A 24,680-nucleotide genomic window follows, 5' to 3' on the forward strand; every position below is an offset into this window, starting at 1 on the left:
TCCCCCTAAATTCCATACCAGGCCCTTCAGGTCTGGTATGGATATTAAGGGGAACCCCGGCCAAAATTAAAAAAAAAAAAATGACGTGGGGTTCCCCCTAAATTCCATACCAGACCCTTCAGGTCTGGTATGGATTTTAAGGGGAACCCCGCGCCAAAAAAAAAAAAAAAAACGGCGTGGGGTCCCCCCAAAAATCCATACCAGACCCTTATCCGAGCACGCAACCTGGCAGGCCGCAGGAAAAGAGGGGGGGACGAGAGTGCGGCCCCCCCTCCCTCCTGAACCGTACCAGGCCACATGCCCTCAACATTGGGAGGGTGCTTTGGGGTAGCCCCCCAAAACACCTTGTCCCCATGTTGATGAGGACAAGGGCCTCATCCCCACAACCCTGGCCGGTGGTTGTGGGGGTCTGCGGGCGGGGGGCTTATCGGAATCTGGAAGCCCCCTTTAACAAGGTGACCCCCAGATCCCGGCCCCCCCCCTGTGTGAAATGGTAAGGGGGTACATAAGTACCCCTACCATTTCACGAAAAAAGTGTCAAAAATGTTAAAAATGACAAGAGACAGTTTTTGACAATTCCTTTATTTAAATGCTTCTTCTTTCTTCTATCTTGCTTCATCTTCTGGTTCTTCTGGCTCTTCTGGTTCTTCTGGTTCTTCCTCCGGCGTTCTCGTCCAGCATCTCCTCCGCGGCGTCTTCTGTCTTCTTCTCCTCGGGCCGCTCCGCACCCATGGCATGGGGGGGAGGCTCCCGCTCTTCTCTTCTTCTCTTCTTCTTTTCTTCTTTTCTTCTCTTCTTCTCTTCTTCTTCATTTTCTTCTCCGGGCCGCTCCGCAATCCATGCTGACATGGAGGGAGGCTCCCGCTGTGTGACGGCGCTCCTCGTCTGACAGTTCTTAAATAACGGGGGGCGGGGCCACCCGGTGACCCCGCCCCCCTCTGACGCACGGTGACTTGACGGGACTTCCCTGTGACGTCACGGGGAATGCCACAGGGAAGTCCCGTCAAGTCACCGTGCGTCAGAGGGGGGCGGGGTCACCGGGTGGCCCCGCCCCGCGTTATTTACCATGCCGTTTTTATCAATGAACTTCTATGTGTATTGTCGGCAATGCAATAGCCGCGGGTAGTTTTAAATGAGTTTTTTCCTTCAAAATGTCATTTTGCTGTCAGACTGTTCTAAACACAGGAAACATGCGCCCCTTTACAGGCACACTATAGACACCCCCCAGGTACGAAATTTAAAGGGATATTACACTTTTATTGTTTGACTTTAAGCATTATTAAAATCACTGCTCCTGAAAAAACGGCCGTTTTTAAAACTTTTTTTTGCATTGATCCATGTCCCCTGGGGCAGGACCCAGGTCCCCAAACACTTTTTATGACAATAACTTGCATATAAGCCTTGAAAATTAGCACTTTTGATTATTCATGTTCGTGTCCCATAGACTTTAACGGTGTTCGCATGTTCGAACAAACTTTTTTCCTGTTCGCATGTTCTGGTGCGAACCGAACAGGGGGGTGTTCGGCTCATCCCTAGTCTTGGCAATCTTCTTATAGCCTAGGCCATCTTTATGTAGAGCAACAATTCTTTTTTTCAGATCTGCAGAGAGTTCTTTGCCATGAGGTGCCATGCTGAACTTCCAGTGACCAGTATGCGAGAGTGAGAGTGATAACACCAAATTTAACACACCTGCACCCCATTCACACCTGAGATCTTGTAACACTAACCAGTCACATGACACTGGGGAAGGAAAATGTCTAATTGGGCCCAATTTTCACAGCTCTGGTGAACTCCAAGCCCAAGAGGGTTAAGGCAGTGCTGGAAAATAATAGTGGCCACACAAAATATTGACACTTTGAGCCCAATTTGGACATTTTCACTTTAGGGGTGTACTCACTTTTGTTGCCAGCAGTTTAGACAATAATGGCTGTGTGTTGAGTAATTTTGAGGGGACAGCAAATTTACACTGTTATACAAGTTGTACACTCACTACTTTACATTGTAGCAAAGTGTCATTTCTTTAGTGTTGTCCAATGAAAAGATATAATAAAATATTTACAAAAATAAAATATTTACAAAAATGTGAGGGGTGTACTCACTTTTGTGAGATACTGAGTATATATATATATATATATATATATATATATATATATACACAGTATCTCACAAAAGTGAGTACACCCCTCACATTTTTGTAAATATTTTATTTTTGTAAATATACCGTAGTAACAGTTCACAATCCCACTTAATCATATAACTAAGGATGAGCTCCGCGTGTCCGCACACTCCACGTGCCGATGCCGCCAGGAAGTCGGCACTGTGCTGCGCTAATCACAGGCAGTGAGACATCTCCCGATCTCTGCAGCCGCACAAAATGTCTTACTGCCTGTGATTAGCACAGCGCCGTGCCGACTTCCTAGCGGGATCGGCATGTGGAGTGTGCGAACACGCCGGAGCTCATCCTTACATGGGACGTATGCTAAGAATGCTTGGAAGTTGATTGAGGTTGTATTTCCATTTTTCATCCTCAAGTGGCTGACTCGATGACTGTAAGGTGATGATCAGATGAACACATGACTGCACTTCTTGTAATGAGCTATGTTGCTATTATAAATTACCCAGTAGTCACTTGGTTTCCAGTCTTGGCCTTTTTTACCTCTATTTATCTGGAAATTAATACTTGTTTATGATTCTGACAATTGCAAAATATTATGATGTCAGTGTGTATAATTTCCTATTTTCGAAAAACCAGCCCTTGTGAAGAGGCGTGATTCCACGCAGGGTGACAAGGCTCCTGATGTGATAGTAAAGCTCCATATTGGTTGCTGTTTGTGAGCCTGGTTAAAACCATCAGGGGGAGGGGTGAGATTGGCATGGGACCTCTGCTCTTTACCTCCTCCTGACATGAGATTCAGAGGGACGGGAAGGGAGGGGACCATCCTGCTGGGAAGAAACAGCAAAGGAATTTAGGTTAATGAAACTAAGTCCTACACACTAAAATGCTGCAGTCCACACATATTCACCAACAATTGTTTTCAGTATGAAAATGTTCTATGATCATCATTTTGGTCTGTTTTAATTTTGTTTGTATTGATATTATTTAAATGCTTTATGTATTTAGTAAATGTATTCATATTTTTATTTTTGCCAGTAATTATTATTATTATACATGTTTTTTTTTTTTAATCTTATTTTTATCTTATTGCTGCAACGCTAATATCATTAACACAGGCAGAAAGAGTTAAAGCAGAAGTAAAGTCTGCTATAAAAATTTAGTTTTAAGGCCCCCAAGGTGGGTTATGCCATAATGTGCTAGTATGCACAGCATACTAGTACATTATGGCAGACATACGGGTCATATGGTGTCCTTCAGCGCAGCGATGGGACTGATCTGGCGGCCCCCCGGCGCTTCCATCTCCGCCCGGTCTTCCTTCTGGGTCCTCTGCCATTTGATCGGCCAGGCCGTGATGATGCTGCGGCACATATCGGGGCTCCAAATGTTTGCTGAGCTGTGCATGCACAGCTCAAAGAACATGACAGCTAACAGGCAGAAGGATGCATTTATGACAGAAGAGGTCAAGAGGGTCTCTTCTATCATTAATACCCTGCCTGTCAGCCATTTTGAAAAAAAAACTTTACTTCCATTTTAAAGCTACATTGACAATAAAGGCAAAGGAAATAGTATACAAATCTCAAGCTGTTTTAACTTCCATACTAGAGATGAGCATACTGGTTTATGATTTCCCCACAAAACAGCAGATCAGTGAATGTGATGCAGTACTGCTCTAACCTCTGGTTCTTGAGGTTAGCCCCATAATAAGAAAAGACAAAGTCAAAAAGGAGAAATAAAGTTGGGACAGCCAAGGGACAGCCAAGGGTGATCTCCTATATTAATATTATAGAAGAAAACAAAAAGTGCTTTAGTTGCTACTGCTACATTCCCATATCTGTGGTTTCCATATGTTAGGGTTGTAGTGCTTTGTGGTAAAATGCATTTTACATACAAAACACTTCATCTCTATGTAAGACACGCTTTGCTGGAGGCCACATCAAAAATGCAGCAGGCTGTTTTTTTGTTTTTTTTACAAACTGCACTTAAATGCTTATTCATAAACATAGCCTTATGCATTACTACAGTAAACCACACTTAGAATTACTATCAACATTGTGCGGATGTTATCTTTGTTTTATATTCATATATACTTAAAGTAGTTGTAAGTCCCTTACATATACCAGCTAAAGTTTCTTGTCTCAGTTGATACACAGGGATTAAATAAATCCTTCTACATAAGTTGTACCCATGGGCGTCTGCAGAACTTTTTTCAGGGGGGGGGGGGGGGGGGGCATCATTTTAAGGTCACCCATGCTCTGACCCTTTTCAACAATGTCATTATCACATTATCACGGTCAGAGATTGCAGATGTAGTAAAGGAGACGGTCATCAGAGACTGCAGACATGGCCCAAGAGACTGTCAGTGATGGCATACATGGTTCAAGAGACAGTAAGAGACTGCGGACATGGCGCAAGAGATGACCAGAGACTGCATACATGGCCCAAGAGACTGTCAAAAACTGCATACATGGCTCAAGAGACTATAAGAGACTGCATACATGTGGGGGGTGATGGAGAGAGAGAGGGGGTGACAGAGAGAGGGGGTGACAGAGAGAGACAGAGGGGGGTGACAGAGAGAGGGGGTGACAGGAAGAGACCGAGGGGGGTGACAGAGTGGGGTGATGGGGGGGTCAGAGAGAGGGACCCCCTAACCCTGTCTGCAGTCCCTCAAGTGCCCCTATGTCCCAGTGGTGTGTGTTATGCTCAGTACGGTACCTTGCCATCGGATCTATGATGTGACATGGAGCAGTCACTGGCTGCTTGCATTTCCTGCCCGTCCTTGTTCTCTGAACCACCGGTCAGTCCGTCCTTCAGGCCTGGGAGCAGTGAGGAGGTTTAAGGAGTCCAGGGGTTCCAGGCTCTGGGAGGCGCTGGAGACGTTGTGCCCACTGTTCCTGGCATCTTGCTGCTCTCCTTTCCCGTGGCTTTGGTCTCCTGGGCCGCTCGCACTATGTAGACCGGGTGATGTCATCTTGCCCACCCCTTGAGATCTTCTATGTCCCGCTCCTCGCAACAGCTGTCACCAGCCCTGCTAAACTGTGTACAGGTGCGAGGAGGGCCAGCCACCGGCGCTAGAATAAAGACTGAGTGGGGAACTCCTGATCTGATGCCTAATTCCGGGGAGGGGGCACTTTCCCCCCCTTGCCCCTACCTGCGGACATCCATGGTTGTACCTGTTCACCTGCAGCCCTCACGCCTCTACAGTTATTAAAATTGCACAGTTTACACAGCTTCCAGAAGGCAGGGGGCAGGGATCTGAGGTCACACACTGCAGACCACAGAGAGGAAAGCTGAGTGTAATCTGAAACCTGAGAGGAGGGAAAGGACGCAGCCCCTCTACACAGTCTCATAGGGAAACACACACAGCTATGGTTGTCAATCACCTGCTATGTGCTGGAGCAGGGGCAGGGAAAGGGCTGTCTCCTGTGATTGCTTGGTGTTGGCATGAACTGTAAACAGTTACTCATGCAGATGGCAGAGGAATGAGATAGCAGGCAGAAACCACAACAGGTGCTTTGGGTTGAGGCAAGTACACACTTTAAAAGAATATGCTTTGTTCATTTTAGGTGTTTACAGCTACTTTAAAACCTAATTCAAATACCACCCAGCAGCCCTCAGTCATCCCCTTTGCAGGTGTTTTTTTAACATTTTTTGCATAAATGCCTTTTTATGAGCTCTCTTCAGACCAGTTACATGATGTGTGTGCAAGGTCCTCTCCTGTGGCACTGGGTGGACTTCATGGATGCAGAAAGCAGCACTAACTATATAACTTCTCTGCAATAGAATGACATACCTGCAGGGGTGGCTCATCATGCCTTGAACTGATAGGAAGTGAAGTGAACAGTGATAACAGTGGTATTCTCTCACCAAGAAAGGGTTACTATTGCACAGAAGGTTTTTTTTTTGCTAATGAGCTAGGCAATTAATTTAATTAAAGAAATACTTTTAATCTAAAATAGGTATTAAAAAAATGAAAGTGGAATAGGAAATTGGAAATTGGTGGAATTGGGCTTTCATACTGGACACAGGAATATATAAACTGTATATATATATATATATATATATATATATATATATATATATATATATATATATATATATATATATATATACATATATATATATATATAAAATAGTTGGGGAAAGATTCACTATGGAAGTCTTGGATAACAAGCAGTGCCATTTTACTACAAGACTTATGCTTGGGCGGATACTGGTGCAGGCTGAGTGACTTGAAATACAGGTGTATGTGTGTGTGGGTGGACTATAACCTTCTTCTCCTTGGCTGTGTGTAACCATTAACCTGCCTGAGGGTAGGGGTGGTGCATGGAAAAGGAACAGGTTGATGATCTGATCTAGTAAGGTTGAGATCATCTGTGAACATTTTCTAGTTGTCAGGCTTTCTCATTAAAGGATTTCTACAGTGCATGGTGGAAGCTGTTTCGTAGAGTTCTCACGTTGATTGTTACTGGATATTGGTGTTGCAGCGAAGAGTGAAACTATGCAGTTTCGATGTGAGGCTACATAATGGTATGTATGCCTAGTAGAGTGATAAGAGTGAACACTCCTTGATTTCTGCCCTGATTGGTTTACATAGCTTGGACGCAGTACACACTGTCACTTGCTACAAGGTTAGCAGTTGGCAGTGTTTCTTAAATCAAAAAGATAGTTAAGAAATTGGTAATCGTGTTCTTAACCGTGTTCTTAAGTGGATTTTCAGGTTTTTAATGTATATCATATATGGTTTACATTTTTAGAGGAAAGTTGTGATGACTTTTCAATGATGTTATTTTTTTTTATCTAATGGTAGCGGAGGATATATTTGCTGCACACGTGTAAGATACCCTTAAAAGAACAGATCCCTGAGAAGAATGTGAAAAATGTATGCAGAGGCAATGGTTAATGCCATTGGCATGCAGGGATTCAAATATAGACTTGTGATAAGGACTTTGGCGCCTGATAAATTCCTTTTGAAAACCACATTCATCGTTTGCTCGGGTAATAAAGCTTTAGTAGCATTGTAAATTTTCACAGTTAAAGTGTTTTTGTTCGAAAACTATATAGTGATTTCTTACAGAAAGAACAGTTATACAAGTTTCTAAAGGGGGAAAACTATCTTGTACAGTTTGTGTTGATACTTTGGAACCAGTGATATTCTCCTCTTATTCTACATCTCTGTGATTGATGGGGGCAACACACTTTTCTGAGATAATTCTCTCTACAGACATGACCTATGAATAGGTCCAACATTTTTCTAATTAGGAAGATGCAAAAAAAATGCACTGAGCTATGTAATGTTATTTACTTCTCTAGTAAAATCTAGTAATGGTATAGTATTTAGTAAAGTATGGCCTGTCCCAGAGAGATTTCAACCAATATAAATCTGCCCTCCAAAAATACAATTCCAGCCTCCTCTCTGCCAAGCAGACCTATTTTACCACTCTCATTAGCAACTTATCATCCTGTCCCTGTCAACTCTTCTCCACCTTCAACTCTCTACTTCGTCCTCCACCGCCTCCACCCGCCAACTCACTCACTGCCCAGGAGATTGACAATCACTTCAAACAGAAGATTGATACTATTCGCGCTGAGATCTCTACTGTGCCAACACCCTCCCCGCTTTACACTTCATGCCCACAGGCACAATCATTATTTCCCTCTTTCAACCCCACCACTACAGACGAAGTTGCTAAACTACTTGCTAATGTCCACCTTACCACCTGCCCTCTGGATCCTGTTCCCTCACAAATGCTACGTTCACCCTCTGGCCCTATACTACACTCTCTAACTCATATCTTCAATCTCTCCCTCTCTTCTGGCATCTTCCCTAACTCTCTAAAACATGCACTTGTCAGACCCATACTTAAAAAGCCCTCACTGGACCCATCCAATCTTAACAACCTACGCCCCATCTCCTTGCTCCCCTTCTTATCCAAACTCCTCGAACGTCTGGTCTACAACGACTGAGCGTCCACCTCGCTGATGATGGCCTTCTTGATCCCCTTCAGTCTGGATTTTGTCCTCAACACTCCACAGAAACTGCTCTCCTAAAACTAACAAACTATCTACTAACGGGCAAAACCAATCGACACTATTCTATACTCCTACTCCTGGTCCTCTCTGCTGCCTTTGATACGGTTGACCACCCCCTCCTCCTCAAAAAACTACACGCCTTTGGTCTCCGTGACTGTACACTTTGCTGGTTCTCTTCCTACTTATCCAACCGCACCTTTAGCGTTTCTTATAACTCTACTTCCTCCTCTCCTCTTCCTTTCTCTGTTGGGGTCCCTCAGGGTTCTGTTCTTGGACCTCTACTATTTTCAATCTACACAGCCTCCCTGGGTCAACTGATAGCCTCCCATGGCTTCCAATACCACCTCTACGCTGACGACACCCAAATCTATTTCTCTACCCCTCAGCTAACACCCTCTTTCTCCTCACGTATCAGTAATTTACTCTCAGATATATCAGTCTGGATGTCACACCACTTCCTTAAACTCAATCTAGCCAAAACCGTATGCCTCTTCCCCTGATCTCTCTGTCAAAATCGATGGCATAACTATAAGCCCATCCCCACATGCCAAGGTTCTAGGTGTAGTCCTAGAATCTGAACATTCCTTCAAGCAACACATCCAATCACTGTCCAAATCCTGCCGCCTCAACCTCCGCAACATCTCCAAAATACGCCCCTTTCTAACCAATGACACCACAAAGCTCTTAATTCACTCGCTAGTCATCTCTCGCCTCGAGTACTGCAACTCCCTTCTCACTGGCTTACCTCTACATAGTCTATCACCTCTTCAATCCATTATGAATGCCGCTGCCAGACTCATCCACCTTACCAATCGCTCTGAGTCTGCCACTCCTCTCTGTCAATCCCTCCACTGGCTTCCGCTCGGCCAAATAATTAAATTTAAAATTCTAACAACTACATACAAAGCCATCCACAATTTCGCCCCCAGCTACATCACTAGCTTAGTCTCTAAATACCAACCTACTCGCTCTCTTCGTTCCTCACAAGACCTCCTGCTCTCTAGCTCCCTCGTCACCTCCTCCCATGCTCGCCTCTAGGCCTTTTCCAAAGCCTCTCCAATCCTATGGAATGCCCTACCCCAATCTGTCCGCTTATCTCCTACTTTATTAGCTTTCAGACAATCCCTGAAAACCCTTCTCTTCAGAGAAGCCTACCCTACCCACATCTAACAACTGTATTTTAATTTTTTCCATCAGCTCATCCCCACAGTTATTACCTTTTGTTTCCACTTGACCCTCCCTTCTAGATTGTAAGCTCTAACGAGCAGGGCTCTCTGATCCCTCCTGTATTGATTTGTATTGTAAGTGTATTGTGTTCCCCATGTTGTAAAGCGCTGCGCAAACTGTTGGCGCTATATAAATCCTGTATAATAATAATAATAATAATAATAATGTATAGTATATAGTTACATAGTATAGTGTCTAGTAATATAGTAATTATATTATATAATATTTATATAGTATGACATTTTTTAATAGTATAGCATGTTTAATAGAGAATAGATGGCAAGGCCATGAACTTAAAGGAATGAAAGGTATGCCTGACATCTGTGAACATAAGCAGTTGTAAAATAAAAATGGCCTTAGGGGAATATGATGACAACGTTTACTATTAGGACCCATACTAACATAATCTTTTAATAATTGTGTGTTATTTCAGGTTTGCTTATACATTGGCATTATGGTTTCTATGCTCTTTGCTGAGTGTAAAATATTTGAATGTACACTTTTTGCCTAGGGAACTTAGACCTCTTAAATGATGGGTTGCTGTGAAAATGATATATGGAAGTAGGCCGGTGGCGGTCAAGCTACTAGATATAGCGGCATCAACTGCTGCCCTTGACATCCCCTGGGAGCTGCACATAATAATTAGCACTTGTAATGCTACAGGAGATTGTTGGAGACTGTGACTGTACTGCTGGAGATGGTGATCACAGTCTAAAAACATACTTCAGGTGGCAATGGGGTCTGGAGATATGTTGCAGAAGAACTTAGAGACTGGCCATGTAATTGAAGACTGGTAAAAATCTTTGGTATTATAGCCCCTTTTTAAATAAATGCTCCCATCGTCGACAGCTGGGGGCCCGAGGGAAACACATAAAGTACCAAAGGGCCCATGGCTGCAGGTTGGACACCAGACAACTGTGTGTAGAGAGCTTCATTGGAAGAAGGCGATTCTAAAACGTGCAGTTGGATACAATTGGAAATATAGGCCCAAACTCCAACCAAAACTTTTGTTTTTTCACTAGAAAGGAGGAGGGTTTGAATGTCATTCAGAGAGATTTTTCTTTACTTCCTGTCTCAGTGATGGGGCTCAGAGAAACAGGAATTGAGGAGAAATCCCCCCAAATGAGGACAGAGGCAGTAACAAAAACAGCTTATTGTAGTAAAATGGGGGAAGGTTAGAAAATGTGTGAGGTTGTTAGCAAACAAAAGCACTGATAGAAGTTCTAACCCTTTCCAGTTCTAGTCCATACTAAAAATAATGTTTTGGTGGGAGATGGGCTCCAATTCAATAAAGCATGATAGGTAAAATTTGGTGATCGCATAATATGAGATATACCAGTAAGGTAAAAAATATCCCTTTGATTGAAGCAAAAAATGTAAGATTATGGGGGTTGATTTACTATAAGGCCCCATGCACACTGAAGCTCATAAACGGCCGTTTTTGGGATTTTGTGCGTTTTTTTTAACAGCCCATAAACTCCTCTCTATTTTATCCTATGTGTCCATGGACGTTTTTGGATGTTTATCAGCAGTGGAGTTTATGGGCTGTTTTCTGAACGCCTTAAAATCGCGTTCAGGAGTCGTTTTTCTGACCACAAAAAACAACAAATGCTGATAAACGCTGATAAATGTTGATAAACGCTCAAAAAAGTGTCTCACCAGCGTTTTTTAACATTTTTGATCCATTGAAAAAAAAATAATAATAAAAAAAAACACTAAAAACGTTAACGCGGAAAAACGCTAAAAAAGCTAATAAACGCTATTGCAAAAATGTTAAAAAAAGTTGAAAGACTCACTGCAAAGCTACTGGCGTTTTTATAATGTTATTTTAATGTCCATTGTGCATAGAGCCGAAATGGAGAGTGCAAAATCTGGTGCAGCTCTGCATAGAAATGTATCGGCCTCCAGATTTTTTGTCAGGGCTTAATTGAACAAGCTGAAGCTAGAAGCTGATTGGCTTCTATGCAAAGCTGCACCAAATTTTGCAGTGTCCAGTTTTAGTAAATTAGCCCCTTTCATTTAATTCCGAATAGGATTTTAAAGATCATTTCCATTATCTTTTATTCTGTTTTGTTCTGATTGTTGATCCATAAAACATCACCAAGAAAACACTGGGTTGTGATGTGTTTTTTTAAGCTACTTTTCCACTAAATTGATTTAGTCCCATTAAAAATATTTTTATTGGGAATGTTTTTACTTATTGTAATCAATGACATGTGCATTTTTTAAAGCATGAATTGTGTTTTTAGATGTGTTGTATTTTGAATTTTTCAACTTGTTATTCCCGATTAGCTAGTTCAGATGACTGAAAAGCATGACAGTGAGTTTCAGCTGCTGCAGAAGACTTTAGACACATTATATATTGTTTCCTATTCCTATGCTTGTTTTGACATATTTCAATGTTAGCATGGTGATAGAGCAGCAGTGACTCATTTATGAGAAGAAGAGGTGCCTCCCTGATGAATCTGACTTATTTTATCACAGCTGCTCTATCTGTTCATGTATAGGATATGCAGTAAAGTACTGCCTAAATGTGAAACCTATACCCAATGTAATTCAGGTACTTTTTCATATAGCAGACGCAGGAATATTGTTCTGATCATATTTTCTTAGGGTTATTTTTTTCCTAGAGTTTACATACATCATTTTTTCAGTGAAAAACCCACAAAGGGATTTACTCTGAGAGTTTGAGAATGATTGAACCTTGTAGAGATTCATCTGAGAGATTCTCATTCATCTGAGAGATTCCTATGCTCTATTTCTTAAATTGACAATCTTAATGACTACAACAGGAACCCTGCAAATGCAATAAAATTGGACCTTCCCTTCCTTTTTGCTTATTTGGATCTACATGAAGAGAGGTAGGCAAAAGCAGTCCCATTTCTACATTTATTTGAAAAGATTATTGAAAATAGGATTGAAAATGGGCTTAAAATCTGATCTAATAGACTTTGAAAAATCGTGATTGCTGTTGTCTGGAGTGCAGGATTTCACATTGCAAAGTTGTTGGGCTTTTAGGCAAAAATAGAGCTTGCAGAGCTGCATTAACTTGCTTAGCATGGTGTGCATGCACATGTGATGCATTGCTATTCATTTTCAATGGCATCCCAACATTCATTCATGAAGTACTCAAACATAGCTCGCAGTGTGCTGGAAAAAATGAGACAGGAAATTTTTTTGGCCTATGGACATGGGTTGAGGATCCACTGAAAATCTGTGCGCTTGCTCAGCGCAACGTATGGTGATCGGCACACACATAAGTGCAAATGAGCCCTAGGCAGAAATCCTAAAGTGCACTATGAATGGATCAGAACAACTCCTAATCCGCTAATTAAAAGGTAGGGTTGTCGATGCTGTATCTTGGCCTAGGCCGACAAGGCCCAGGCCTAGGGAGGCGCTTTGCAAGAGGGGGGGGGGCGCGAAAAGAGTCCCCGCTGGCTTACGCTACACTTTGTAGCGTCAGTCTTATGGGGCAGACTGGGCCGGGAGGCAAATCGCACTGCTGCTGGTATGCAGACGGCCAGCGTTCCGCAACTGGGGGGGGGGGCCACTTTTAGTTTTGACTTTCCTATGATCACAGCAGACCTCTCACCTGAGTTCTCAGCTACAGAGAGACAGATGCCATGTCGGGAGGCTGAAACTGTCTGGAGGAGAAAGTCAACTGACAGGTGTGGGCTAGTAGAGTGAAGAGTGAGTAGCTCTCCACTGTGTAAGGAGACCCCATGTTGGGAGAGGCGCAGTGTAGACACGTGAAGAGAGCCAGGCAGGCTGCAAGTAACCAGGCTGAAAGGAAAACCATACCAGTTGAGTGGAAATTGCAGGACAATCACCTAGCTGCCATGGGGCTTCTAATCTGGGTAGTAGGGATGGTGCAGGTGCAAGGGAGACTGAGATGGTCAGCTACACATAAGAGGTGGGTAGTAAGACTTTCCTGCGAACATTTGGGTGATCACAATCTAATATATATGCTGTATATACTAGAAACCCCTGAGGGCTTTCAAGCTTGCAATGATGCATATGGCAATTAAATATTAGGAAATCTTCTTCTTAATAATTTGCCTTTTGGCAGAGGAGTTGCTATATATTATAGCGACTTACCATAGCTATTAGCTACTGGTATTCTATATAGGAGGTAGGTGTTAATGTTTATACAGTAGCGAACTAGATTATATAGCAGGGCGGAAGGAAAGCTACACTATTTGGAACTTTGGAAAGTTGCATGGCACTTACCTAGCTGCCAAAGGGCTTTTAATCTAGGGATGGTGCAGACACAAGAGACACTGACATGGTCACCTATACCGGGCATGTACTTTTTTGCCTGTGTCAGTTGTACTTATTAAGGAATCTTAATTTTATTTCTGTTGATTGCTGATGAGAAAAATAAACAGGTGGATTTATTTGTTCCTGCCCCAATCCTTCCTTTGCTCAATGCCTGGACCACATACCTTCATCACTGTGCTATATGTTTTCTGCTGCACCACTGGCATGGTTATATCCTCTTAGTCCTCTACATAAATTTATCAGAAATTTGTGCCTAAAGTGGATGTAAACCTGAAAAAAATGTTTTAATGAAGACTTCTACTTGGTACAGTAGAGGATGTCAAGTGCTCAGTCTTGCCACAAAGAGTTAATCCAGCTCTGAGCAATCCTCTTGCCTTTTTTTCTGAGATAAAAACCATCACACAGAGAAATTTGTGTCACCACTTTCCCCACTGCTGTGATTGACATCTGATTTCTTTCTCTCATGCACAAGTATCAGAGCAGAGGGATTGTTTGATTCTGGACAGAAATCCTCCACCTGCGCCCAGTAGATATGACATGCGCACATTGATGGGGGCTGTGAGCGTGCTCTGCTTGTGCCATGCATGCAGTAAGGACTGACCTGTGCACACTTTTCATTGTTCAGGCGGGAGGTTCGGCTTTGCGACGCTGCCTAACGATGGGGAGTGCAGAGGTGGGTGGGGAGTCATGTGACGTCATGACTCGCCCCCCCAGTGCCGGAAAAGAGACCCACCCATCCATTCCAGAGTTTTGCAAAGCTCTTACAACCAAAGAGAGTAAGATTGTAAAAGTAAGGGCACATGCAGGAGGTTTATACATATGGACAGCTTAATAGTGTGCCTTTAGTTTATACAGGGTGATCGGTGGGTTTACATTCACTTTAAAGTAGAGCTATAGGCAACACTTTTTTTTTCATTTTGGATAGAGTAAAGGAGGGTTATAGGCCCTGTCAGTTTATTTTTTGCCATCCCTGTCCCATTGCAGAGATTTCCCTTCATTTCTTGCCCCATACCCAAACAGCAAGTGAGAGAAAATCTCTGCAAATTAATGGAATCCATTCCCCCCCGCAAGGCCCTCAGAACTAATGTCCCCACTCGAAAATGTCAGGGCATGTCTTAAACAGGAAGGGGTGTGGCCTTGACAGGAAGGGGTCGGTGATATTTTAATTAGGGGATGCATGAGTTTAGTCAGGCTTAGGGCAGCACAAAAACTAAATACACCACTGGTTGAAGTAGTGCTGAACTCGTAGGACTGAGGATTGGTTTTGATGTAAACCCAAAATGGGGGGAGGTGTACTCCCTGGATTTGGTAAACCTGTGATATCAGTAGGTGTGTGTGGACCTTGTTACATCTCTTAAGAGCTCTGGTTACGATGCAGGGACTGCTCATCAGAAGATCAATTCCTGGATATGTGGATAATTGTGGCTAGTAAAATCAGTCTTCCCACTTGAAGGTTCACTGCAGTCAGGTCATGCTGACAGTCAATCCTAAACTAGCCCTAATTTAGGCTATAAAATGCATTTCTTCCTGATTCTGTTGCATATTATTGCTCAAGCCCTGAAAAAGGAGGGAGTCCAATTACCCTCAAATGTTTTGGCTGTATGTGAGGTTTCAGTTTAAATATAATATTTAGTGAGATGATCATGTTTTACTAGGTGCTCCCAACAACATATTTGCTATTTAACACGTGGGGCTGTGAATAAACATACAACAGTTAACATCATAATGCATTTGTGGAGTACAACAGCTAATACAGAACACATAATGCATCAGACTCTTGGCTGTACGGGATGCAAAGGAATATGACTATACAGGGTTCATCCCATATGCCTGGTAAACTGTAAAATGTTTTGCAGTTGGCAAGGAACATTAGCAATAGTCTAGTGCATCATTTCTCAAGCGTTTTACCCCAGTGGAACCCTTAAAATAAGGTTCAGAAATGGACATCCTACCGAAACTAATGTATACCTTCCAAGCTATTACTGCTCCACCACCTCTAGGTTTATTTTCTTCCCTTAATAAGGCAATTTGGGCCTTTTTCCTGACACCGCAAGAAACCCAGGATCCGTCAAACGGTCCTGTTGCTACCTAAAAATAGGAGTGGGGTTGCCTTGCCCCAGCCACTGCTTTATTTCCATGATTCCCTGTTTAGGTTGGTCGATTGGTATCATGGTGCTTCTACCATATTTTCGACTCGGTTGTGAACTCGGTTGAAAAAATGATCTCCTCTCCCCTGAGGTCACTCCTTGCCCTGGACTGATCTAGCTCATCGACCCCAGAAAGACCTCATAGTTCATGCCACATTACAGATATGGAATGCTTATATAGATAGGGCCTGCTCTCCTCTAGGCTGAGCCCCCCCCCCCCCCCCCGTCTCCATTATTTGGGATTGCTTATTTTCCCCGATGGCCACAAATTCCAATTTCCTATGCTGGCACCGACAGGGAGGCCCAGCTAAAATGAATTAATTGGGGTCATTTGGAAGACTGTCCCTTGCATTGCTTGTCAGATGGAAAAATGTCCCTTACATTGGTAGTAAGTGGGAAGAAATCCCTCCTTACATTGGTGGTCAGAATGCCACCCTTACAGGCAGTTAAAAAGGTCATTGGTGTAATACTGCTGGATGGGAGGTCAAGCAGCCACAGCTCAGGGAACCCCTAGTAACCTCTGGAGGAACATTAGGGTTTCACAGAACCCTGGCTGAGAATGGCTGATCTGGTGATTACTGGAAAAATGTAATCAGGAGTCCTACGAATTCCAATTCCAGCTGTACTTCTACAATGATATGACATTATGTATTTAGAACAAATTCCACCTATCAACTTTGGGCAGTTGCAGGAAGCACAGATGTCTGTGTGGTCCGCTTTTGCACTGGCATGCTAAAGAGTCCTTAGTGAGGCATTGCCATAACAGCTGATCAGGGTCAGAGCAGTTGTATGCGGCAATATAGGTGTTTCTGTTTTTATATATACAGTAGGTTACAAAGAATGGACTGTCAGAAGAAGAATTGTTCCAGAAAACCACTGTGATGTAATTATTACAGTGCTGTCTATTAAGATATGTTATGTTATACAGTAAATGCTTTGTAGCTGATGAGAGTTGGGTAACACTGCAGATTTTACAAACCTACGTTGAAATCACTGACCTTTTTATAGTTTCTATCACAGAATTATAGGTAATTACATTAACACTATTCAATTACTTCAATGCACAATTTTGACATTGTGTGGTAAATCTACTTAGTCATTTCCTGCTAAGTGTCACTAAGCACAGGTGTAGCAATGTATATAATAAAGCAACATCTTATGTAATTAAGATACTCCTAAGACATGTCATTACAAGAGTACATTTATGTAAGATTCTTTATGCTCTGACACAGGCCTAAGTTTCGTTCCATTTGAAAAAAAAAAAAAAAACACGATGAGATAGTTGTTGGTGACTCCTATATTTCATATGTCTGTACAATGCTATATTAATTATACATATGTTGGACTTGGATGCATATCTAAGCCTCAGTCATTAGATCATGTGATAGTCTGGGGAAATCTGTTAACGTATGCATTAACACACCATACAAATATACGCACATCTGGTTAATGCTGAATACTCTGGCACTGATCTAAGCATTTCTAGCTGTAATCAGGTAGTGTAAAGCTAGCCATATGTACACTATATTGTCAAAAGTATTATGACACCTGCCTTTACACGCACATGAACTTTAATGGCATCCCAGTCTTAGTCTGTAGGGTTCAGTATTGAGTTGGCCCACCCTTTGCAGCTTCAACTCTTCTGGGAATGCTGTCTACAAGGTTTAGGAGTGTGTCTATGGGAATGTTTGACCATTCTTCCAGAAGCGCATTTGTGAAGTCAGGCACTGATGTTGGACAAGAAGGACTGACTCACAGTCTTCACTCTAATTTATCCCAAGGGTGTTCTATCGGGATGAGGTCAGGACTCGGTGCAGGCCAGTCAAGTTCCTCCACCCCAAACTCGCTCATCCATGGACCTTGCTTTGTGCACTGGTGTGCAGTCATGTTGGAACAGGAAGGGGCCATCCCCAAACTGTTCCCACAAAGTTGGGAGTATGAAATTGTCCAAAATGTCTTGGTATGCTGATGCCTTAAGAGTTCCCTTCACTGGAACTAAGGGGCCAAGCCCAACCCCTAAAAACAACCCCACACCATAATCCCCTCTCCACCAAATGATTTGGAGGAGTGGCCCAATACTTTTAGCAACATAGTGTGGATTTGCGAGTTTGTGGTGGAGGAACTTGACTGGCCTGCAACCTGATAGAACAGCTTTGGGATGAATTAGAGCGGAGACTGCAAGCCAGGCCTTCTCATCCAACATCAGTGCCTGACCTCACAAATGCGCTTCTGGAAGAATGGTCAGCAGGAGCTAACCGCATTCTGCTCTATCCTGGTTCTCTGCCTATTTATCACAGCGCTCCTTCAGTGTCACCTACAACTCTGTCTCCTCCTCTTCATTGCCCCTTTCTGTGGGGGTCCCCCAAGGCTCGGTTCTTGGACCCCTTCTCTTCTCTATCTACACCTCCTCCCTCGGTCACTTAATAACTGCCCACGGCTTCCAATACCACTTATACGCTGATGACACCCAAATCTATCTTTCTACTCCTCACCTCACTCCTTCAGTCTCCTCTCGCATTACTAACTTACTAACTGACATATCGGCATGGATGTCGCACCACTTCCTTAAACTAAATCTCTCTAAAACTGAGCTATTAATATCCCCCCCCCCCCCCCCCGCTCGTGCCCCCCTCCATGACTTTTCCATCAAAATCAACAATGCAACCATCAGTCCCTCCCCTAACGCCAGGGTACTAGGTGTAATCCTAGACTCTGACTTGTCATTTCAGCCTCAAATCCAATCGTTGTCAAAAGTTTGTAGAAGTCACCTCCGTAACATCTCTAAAATTCGCCCCTTTTTAACAAATGAAACCACCAAGCTCCTCATTCACTCCCTTGTTATCTCTCGCCTTGACTATTGCAACTTCCTTCTCATTGGCCTACCTCTCCATAGGCTATCCCCTCTTCAGTCTATCATGAATGCTGCTGCCAGACTTATCCACCTTACCAACCGCTCAGTGTCTGCCAACCCTCTACTCCAATCCCTGCTACACTGGCTCCCAATCACCCAGCGAATTAAATTCAAAATACTAACCACAACATACAAAGCCATTCACAACTCTGCCCCGAGCTACATCACTAATCTTGTCTCCAAATATCATCCAAATCGACCTCTCCGCTCTTCTCAAGACCTTCTGCTTTCAAGCTCTCTCATCTCCTCCACCCATGCTCATCTCCAGGATTTCTCTAGAGCCTCTCCCATCCTCTGGAACTCACTACCTCCATCTATCCGGCTATCCCCTACTCTTGCTACCTTCAGGAGATCCCTGAAAACTCATCTCTTCAGGAAAACCTATCAACTAATCTCCTACCACTTCCATCAGCTCATTCCCCACAGTTACAACCTTTTGTACCACCTGCCCCACCCTATTAGATTGTAAGCTCTTCTGAGCAGGGCCCTCTTAATCCTCTTGTATTTTATTGTATTATAACTGTATTGTGTCCCTTTTATATTGTAAAGCGCTGCGTAAACTGTTGGCGCTATATAAATTCTGTATAATAATAATAATAATAATTTTGATCCATGTATGGGCACCCTGGTTGCTATCGATTGACTTGCATACAACCAGCCTGTCAGGTCTTTTCCGAATGAAAAGTGCCGCTGGCTATAAGCGGACAACACTAATGATTGTATTCTGCTGATAGGGAAGGCTCCCCACTGGCAGAACGCAACAGTTGGAGGGAGGAATTGCCCCATCAACGCTAAATTTGTTAATGGGGGAATCAAGCAACTTTCTTTCCTTCCACCCATGGAAGCAAAGAAAATTGCATAGTCTATGGGCTGCTTAAGATATAAGCCATGATAACTTTTTATATGCAACTGATAGATCTTCCTATTATGACCCGGGGCTCCTATGTACAGACATTTGAATGAGATAGTATACCATGTGAGTTTCATTGTTTGTTTTGGGGCAGCTCCTGGTTGCCATAGTGGAAATTTGTGACAAAGCTGAGCAACATTTTTTTAATGTTCTGGAGTGCTCAGATAATGAGGTTGATTTACTAAAGACAAACATGCTGTTCAGTTTGCAAGGGAAGTTGCACTGTGCAAGGAAGTTTTCCCCTGGTGCAAATTCTGTATACCAAAATTATCCAATCTTGTGCAAAGAAAAAAACAAATATTTTTTTTTGCTTGCAGGTGATTGGATGATGGTAGACAGCAGAGGTTAACTTCATTCACTAAACTTTGAGGATAATTCTCTTGCAAAGTGCAACTTCTCTTTTAAAGTGAACACTCTATTTGCCTTCAGTAAACAATGGGGTAGCACAGTGATTAAGAGCCCTTTTACACTGTGGCGCGGCACTTTACCGCTGTTATATCAGCTCTTTTCGGCCGCTAGCGGGGCACTTTTAACCCCGCTAGCGGAGTTCGCCTGAAGCTCAAACATGTTCTGGAGCTTTTTTTGTAAAAAGTAAAATTAATTAATATGTAATAAATAATACATTAATAAATAATAATTAACCTCTAAATATTTAATACATTATTATTATTATTAATAATAATAATAATCCTTACCACCTGCCCCCTGTTCCCCCACAATTGCTGCGTTCACCCTCTGGGTCTATTCTACACTCCCTAACTCACATCTTTAATCTCTCCCTCTCTTCAGGCAGCTTCCCAAACTCTCTAAAACATGCATTAGTCACCCCCATTCTTAAAAAGCCCTCACTAGACTCCACCAATCTTAACAACCTACGCCCCATCTCCTTGCTCCCTTTTTTATCCAAACTCCTTGAACGTCTGGTCTACAACCGACTGAGTGACCACCTCACCAAGAATAACCTTCTTGATCCCCTTCAGTCTGGATTCCTCCCTCAACACTCCACGGAAACTGCTCTCCTAAAACTCACAAACGATCTATTAACAGCTAAATCCTATGGACTCTACTCTGTACTCCTAATCCTAGACCTCTCTGCTGCCTTTGACACAGTGGACCACCCCCTCCTCCTCAAAAAACTCCATGCCTTTGGTCTCCATGACTGTACTGTTCGCTGGTTCTCATCCTACGTATCCAACCACACCGTTAGTGTCACTTACAACTCTTCTGCCTCCTCTCCTCTCCCTTTCTCTGTCGGGGTCCCCCAAGGTTCTGTTCTTGGACCTCTCCTATTCTCCATCCACACCTCCTCCCTGGGTCAGGTAATAGCCTCCCATGGCTTCCAATACCATCTCTATGCTGATGACACCCAAATCTATCTCTCTACCCCTTAGCTCAATCCTTCAGTCTCCTCATGTATCACTAACTTACTAACAGACATATCAGCCTTGATGTCACACCACTTCCTCAAACTCAATCTATCCAAAACTGAACTCATGATTTTTCATCCCCCACGTGCCTCTGCCCCTGATCTCTCTGTCAAGAGCAATAGCACTACTATCAGCCAGTCCCTGCATGCCAAGGTTCTAGGTGTAACCCTGGACTCTGAACTATCCTTTCGACCCCACATCCAAACACTTTCCAAATCTTGCCATCTCAACCTCCGCAACATCTCCAAAATATGCCCCTTCCTAACCAATGACAACACAAAACTTAGTCATCTCCCGCCTCGATTACTGCAACTCCTTCCTCACGGGATTACCTTTACACAGGCTACCCCCCTTCAGTCCATCATGAATGCTGCTGCCAGGCTCATCCACCTTACCAAACGCTCAGTGTCTGCTACAACTCTCTGTCAATCCCTCCACTGGCTTCCACTCACCCAACAAATTAAATTCAAAATTCTAATAACAATTTACAGAGCCATCCACAACTCAGCCCCCGGCTACATCACTAACCTGGTCTCAAGACACCAACCTAATCGTTCCCTTCGTCCCTCCCAAGACCTCCTACTCTCTAGTTCCCTCATCACCTCCTCCCATGCTCACCCCCAGAACTTTTCCCAAGCCTCTCCCATCCTTTAGAACTGCCTACGCCAATCTGGCTGACTATCTCCTACTCTGCTTGCTTTTACACGCTCCCTGAAAACCCTCCTCTTCAGAGAAGCCTATCCAGCCCCCACTTAACAACTGTAATTTTAATTTCTCCATGAGATCATCCCCACAGCTATTACCTTTTGTATCACTTGACCCTCCCTCCTAGATTGTAAGCTCTAAGGAGCAGGGCCCTCTGATTCCTTCTGTATTGAATTGTATTGTAACTGTACTGTCTGCCCTCATGTTGTAAAGCGCTGCACAAACTGTTGACACTATATAAATACTGAATAATAATAATAGGAAGAAGAATATAACAAGAAACACTCAAACAAAAAAATACATTATTAATAATAATAATAATAATAATAATAATAATAATAATGCATTTTGTGTGTTTAGTTATTTATTATTTATTTTTTTAAGGGGTAAGGGTTAAAGTTAAGGGTTAATTATTTATTTATTGTTACTTAGTATTAATTTTTTGAATGTATTAATTTTTTATTTATTTGTGTATTTTACATGTATGTATTCATTTATTATTATTCATATAACAATAAATAAAATAAAAATACATAAAATAATAATTAACCCTAATCCCAACTCCTAATCCTAACCCTAACCTAAACTGAGTTTACTCTAATGAAAAAACATTATAATAAATTAACAATAATAATAAAAGAAGAAATAAAAGCTAATGGAAAAGCTAAAAAAGCAAACAACAAATGATGCAACAGATAAAAGTTTTCTCTAATGGCTAAATAATAAACGCCAAAGCCCAAAAACTCTGCATACAAACGCGCAAGTCACGCAAAAACGCTCAATAAAACGCGTGGAGGAACACCAGAAAAGTGCTCAAAGACGCTACGCTCAGGTGTGAATGCAGCCTAAATGGTAAGCACGTCCACCTAGCAGCACTAGTGTCGCTGGTTCAAATCCCAACCACCACACTACCTGCCTGTAGTTTGCATGTTCTCCCTGTTCCTGCGTGGGTTTCATCCCACACTCCAGAGACATGCTGGTAGGCAAATTGACCCTAGTATGTGTATGTATGAATGTGAGTTAGGGACCTTAGATTGTAAGCTCCTTGATAGCAGGGACTTGTGTGAATGTACAATATGTATGTAAGTGCTGCGTAAATTGACAGCACTATATTAGTGCCTGTAATGTCTGCTCTTTCTGTATAGGGGTATGTATAGCCCAACCTTTTTTAGTTTTGGATAGAGTAGGGAAGCGTTAAAAAACCCTGCAAGGTTATTTTTTTGTCTGTGTACCATAAGAAAGTTCTCCATCTCTTCCTGTCCCAGATATGCAACAAAAAGTTACTGTATAGGGTATCTCCCAAAGTTAGGGGAATGTGCTTTTAGAGAGTTGTTCCCAGAGATGATGTCCCAGTTCAAAGATTTCCCCTTACCTCTTGTTCTCGGGACAACTATAACATTTTGGATTTTCCATTACCTTTTTCTCTCTTACAATGGTCACAAGGACTATTATAATGGTGAATCTCCACAATAGGGACACAGACAGTAATAAGTACTTGACAGGTCATCTTATCCTTTTCCCACACTATAAAAAAACTAAAACAAAAAGGTTTTGCCTGGAGATACACTTTAAAGGAAACTTTTTACTGGGAAAAAATGTGACATGCATTTCTGACTTCTTTTTTTTAAACCGCAAGTGGACTGGGTGTCCCTGGATTCAGTAGTAGCCTATTCCAGGTGGTGTTAATGGGCCCTTATCATTGCAATAAGACTCTGTTTCCACTACTGCAAGTTGTTGTGTGACTTGATACATGTGAAGTCGCATAACAAGTCAAAATACATGTATTTCAATGGTCCCTGTTCTAATTGGTGCAACTCAAGTCAAAAACTCAAGGTTTTTTTACTACTTTGTTCTGACTTCGGTGCAACTTGTTCTCCCATGGTTCTCACCAGTCACATGACATCGCATCAAAAACCGCATTGCAAAGTCTCACTGTAAATCGCGCGACTTTGGGACTGCAATAGTGGAAACCGAGCCTAAAAGAGAGCCCTGTTTGGTATCTGCTTCGTGAGTACCTTCCATCCAGGTAGAAGATCATAACTTTTGCTGCAATAATCTGGTTAAGAGAAAGCTACATATTGCAGTTCTTAAAATGAGTAACGTTAATGCTGATTTGTCACTTTTCACAAGTTACCAAATTGGTAACATTTGTAAAAAAAGGTAAAATTTGTAAAAAAAAACAAACATATGTAATTTTGTCAAAGACTCCACATGACGTAAAACATGTCAGGATATGAAGTCTTGCAATGCACTTTATCTCTCATGTTCAGTTTTCATATAAATATCTCTATTTTTCGCTGAACAACCTGACCATATGTTTTGGTGCCACTTGGATGTATGTTTCAGATTCTGGCCTATATGGCCAATAAAAGAGGTGTTACTAACTCCAGAAGAACGTATACATGGATGCTCCAATCTCCCTTGGACCCACTGTGGGGATTTACTAAAAGTGGAGAGTGCAAAATCTAATGCAGCTCTGCATACAAACCAATCAACTTCCAGATTTTATTGTCAATTTTAATTGAACAAGTTGAAGTTAGAAGCTGATTGGCTACCATGTGCAGCTGCACCAGATATCGCACCCTCTAGTTTTAGTAAATCAACTGTTTCTAAATGGAGCACACCACATATGAAAAGTTTTTAGCAGGAAAAATTCTGCACTTTTACAATGACAGACAGAATATTTCTTTTGAAGCTCATGTTGGTTGTGTTTGCTTCATTCTTTAGAAGGACAATACCCATTTTTTATAGGCAACTGCCTGCATTAAAGCCCCAAAGGATCCTAGCAGTTCAGCAGTCCCTGTGTATATAACCTAGGCGGCGTACTGCTACGGTGTTTTAATGAAACCAATGCAAAACATTGCAGTGCTGCAGTGCAGTAAATGCGCTGATACAAAATATGCTTGCATAGGGGAAGAAAACGCCT

General features: G+C 42.5%; 1 protein-coding gene across 11 annotated transcripts in view; it reads left to right on the forward strand.

The window, feature by feature from the left end:
- Nucleotides 1-24,680, forward strand: part of TJP1 (tight junction protein 1) — a 730,896-nt gene that overhangs the window by 473,737 nt on the left and 232,479 nt on the right. The window contains exon 1 of one of the 11 annotated variants that reach the window (XM_073618857.1): nt 6,409-6,643. The exons of the other annotated variants lie outside the window; for them this stretch is intronic. Coding sequence (XP_073474958.1) covers nt 6,641-6,643 — 3 coding nt within the window. The 5' untranslated portion in view covers nt 6,409-6,640. Of the gene's footprint in view, nt 1-6,408; nt 6,644-24,680 lie in introns of those variants that run through there. 11 annotated transcript variants of the gene reach the window in all.

This window comes from Aquarana catesbeiana, linkage group LG03 (genome assembly GCF_042186555.1).
Source record: "Aquarana catesbeiana isolate 2022-GZ linkage group LG03, ASM4218655v1, whole genome shotgun sequence".
Taxonomy (NCBI): domain Eukaryota; kingdom Metazoa; phylum Chordata; class Amphibia; order Anura; family Ranidae; genus Aquarana; species Aquarana catesbeiana.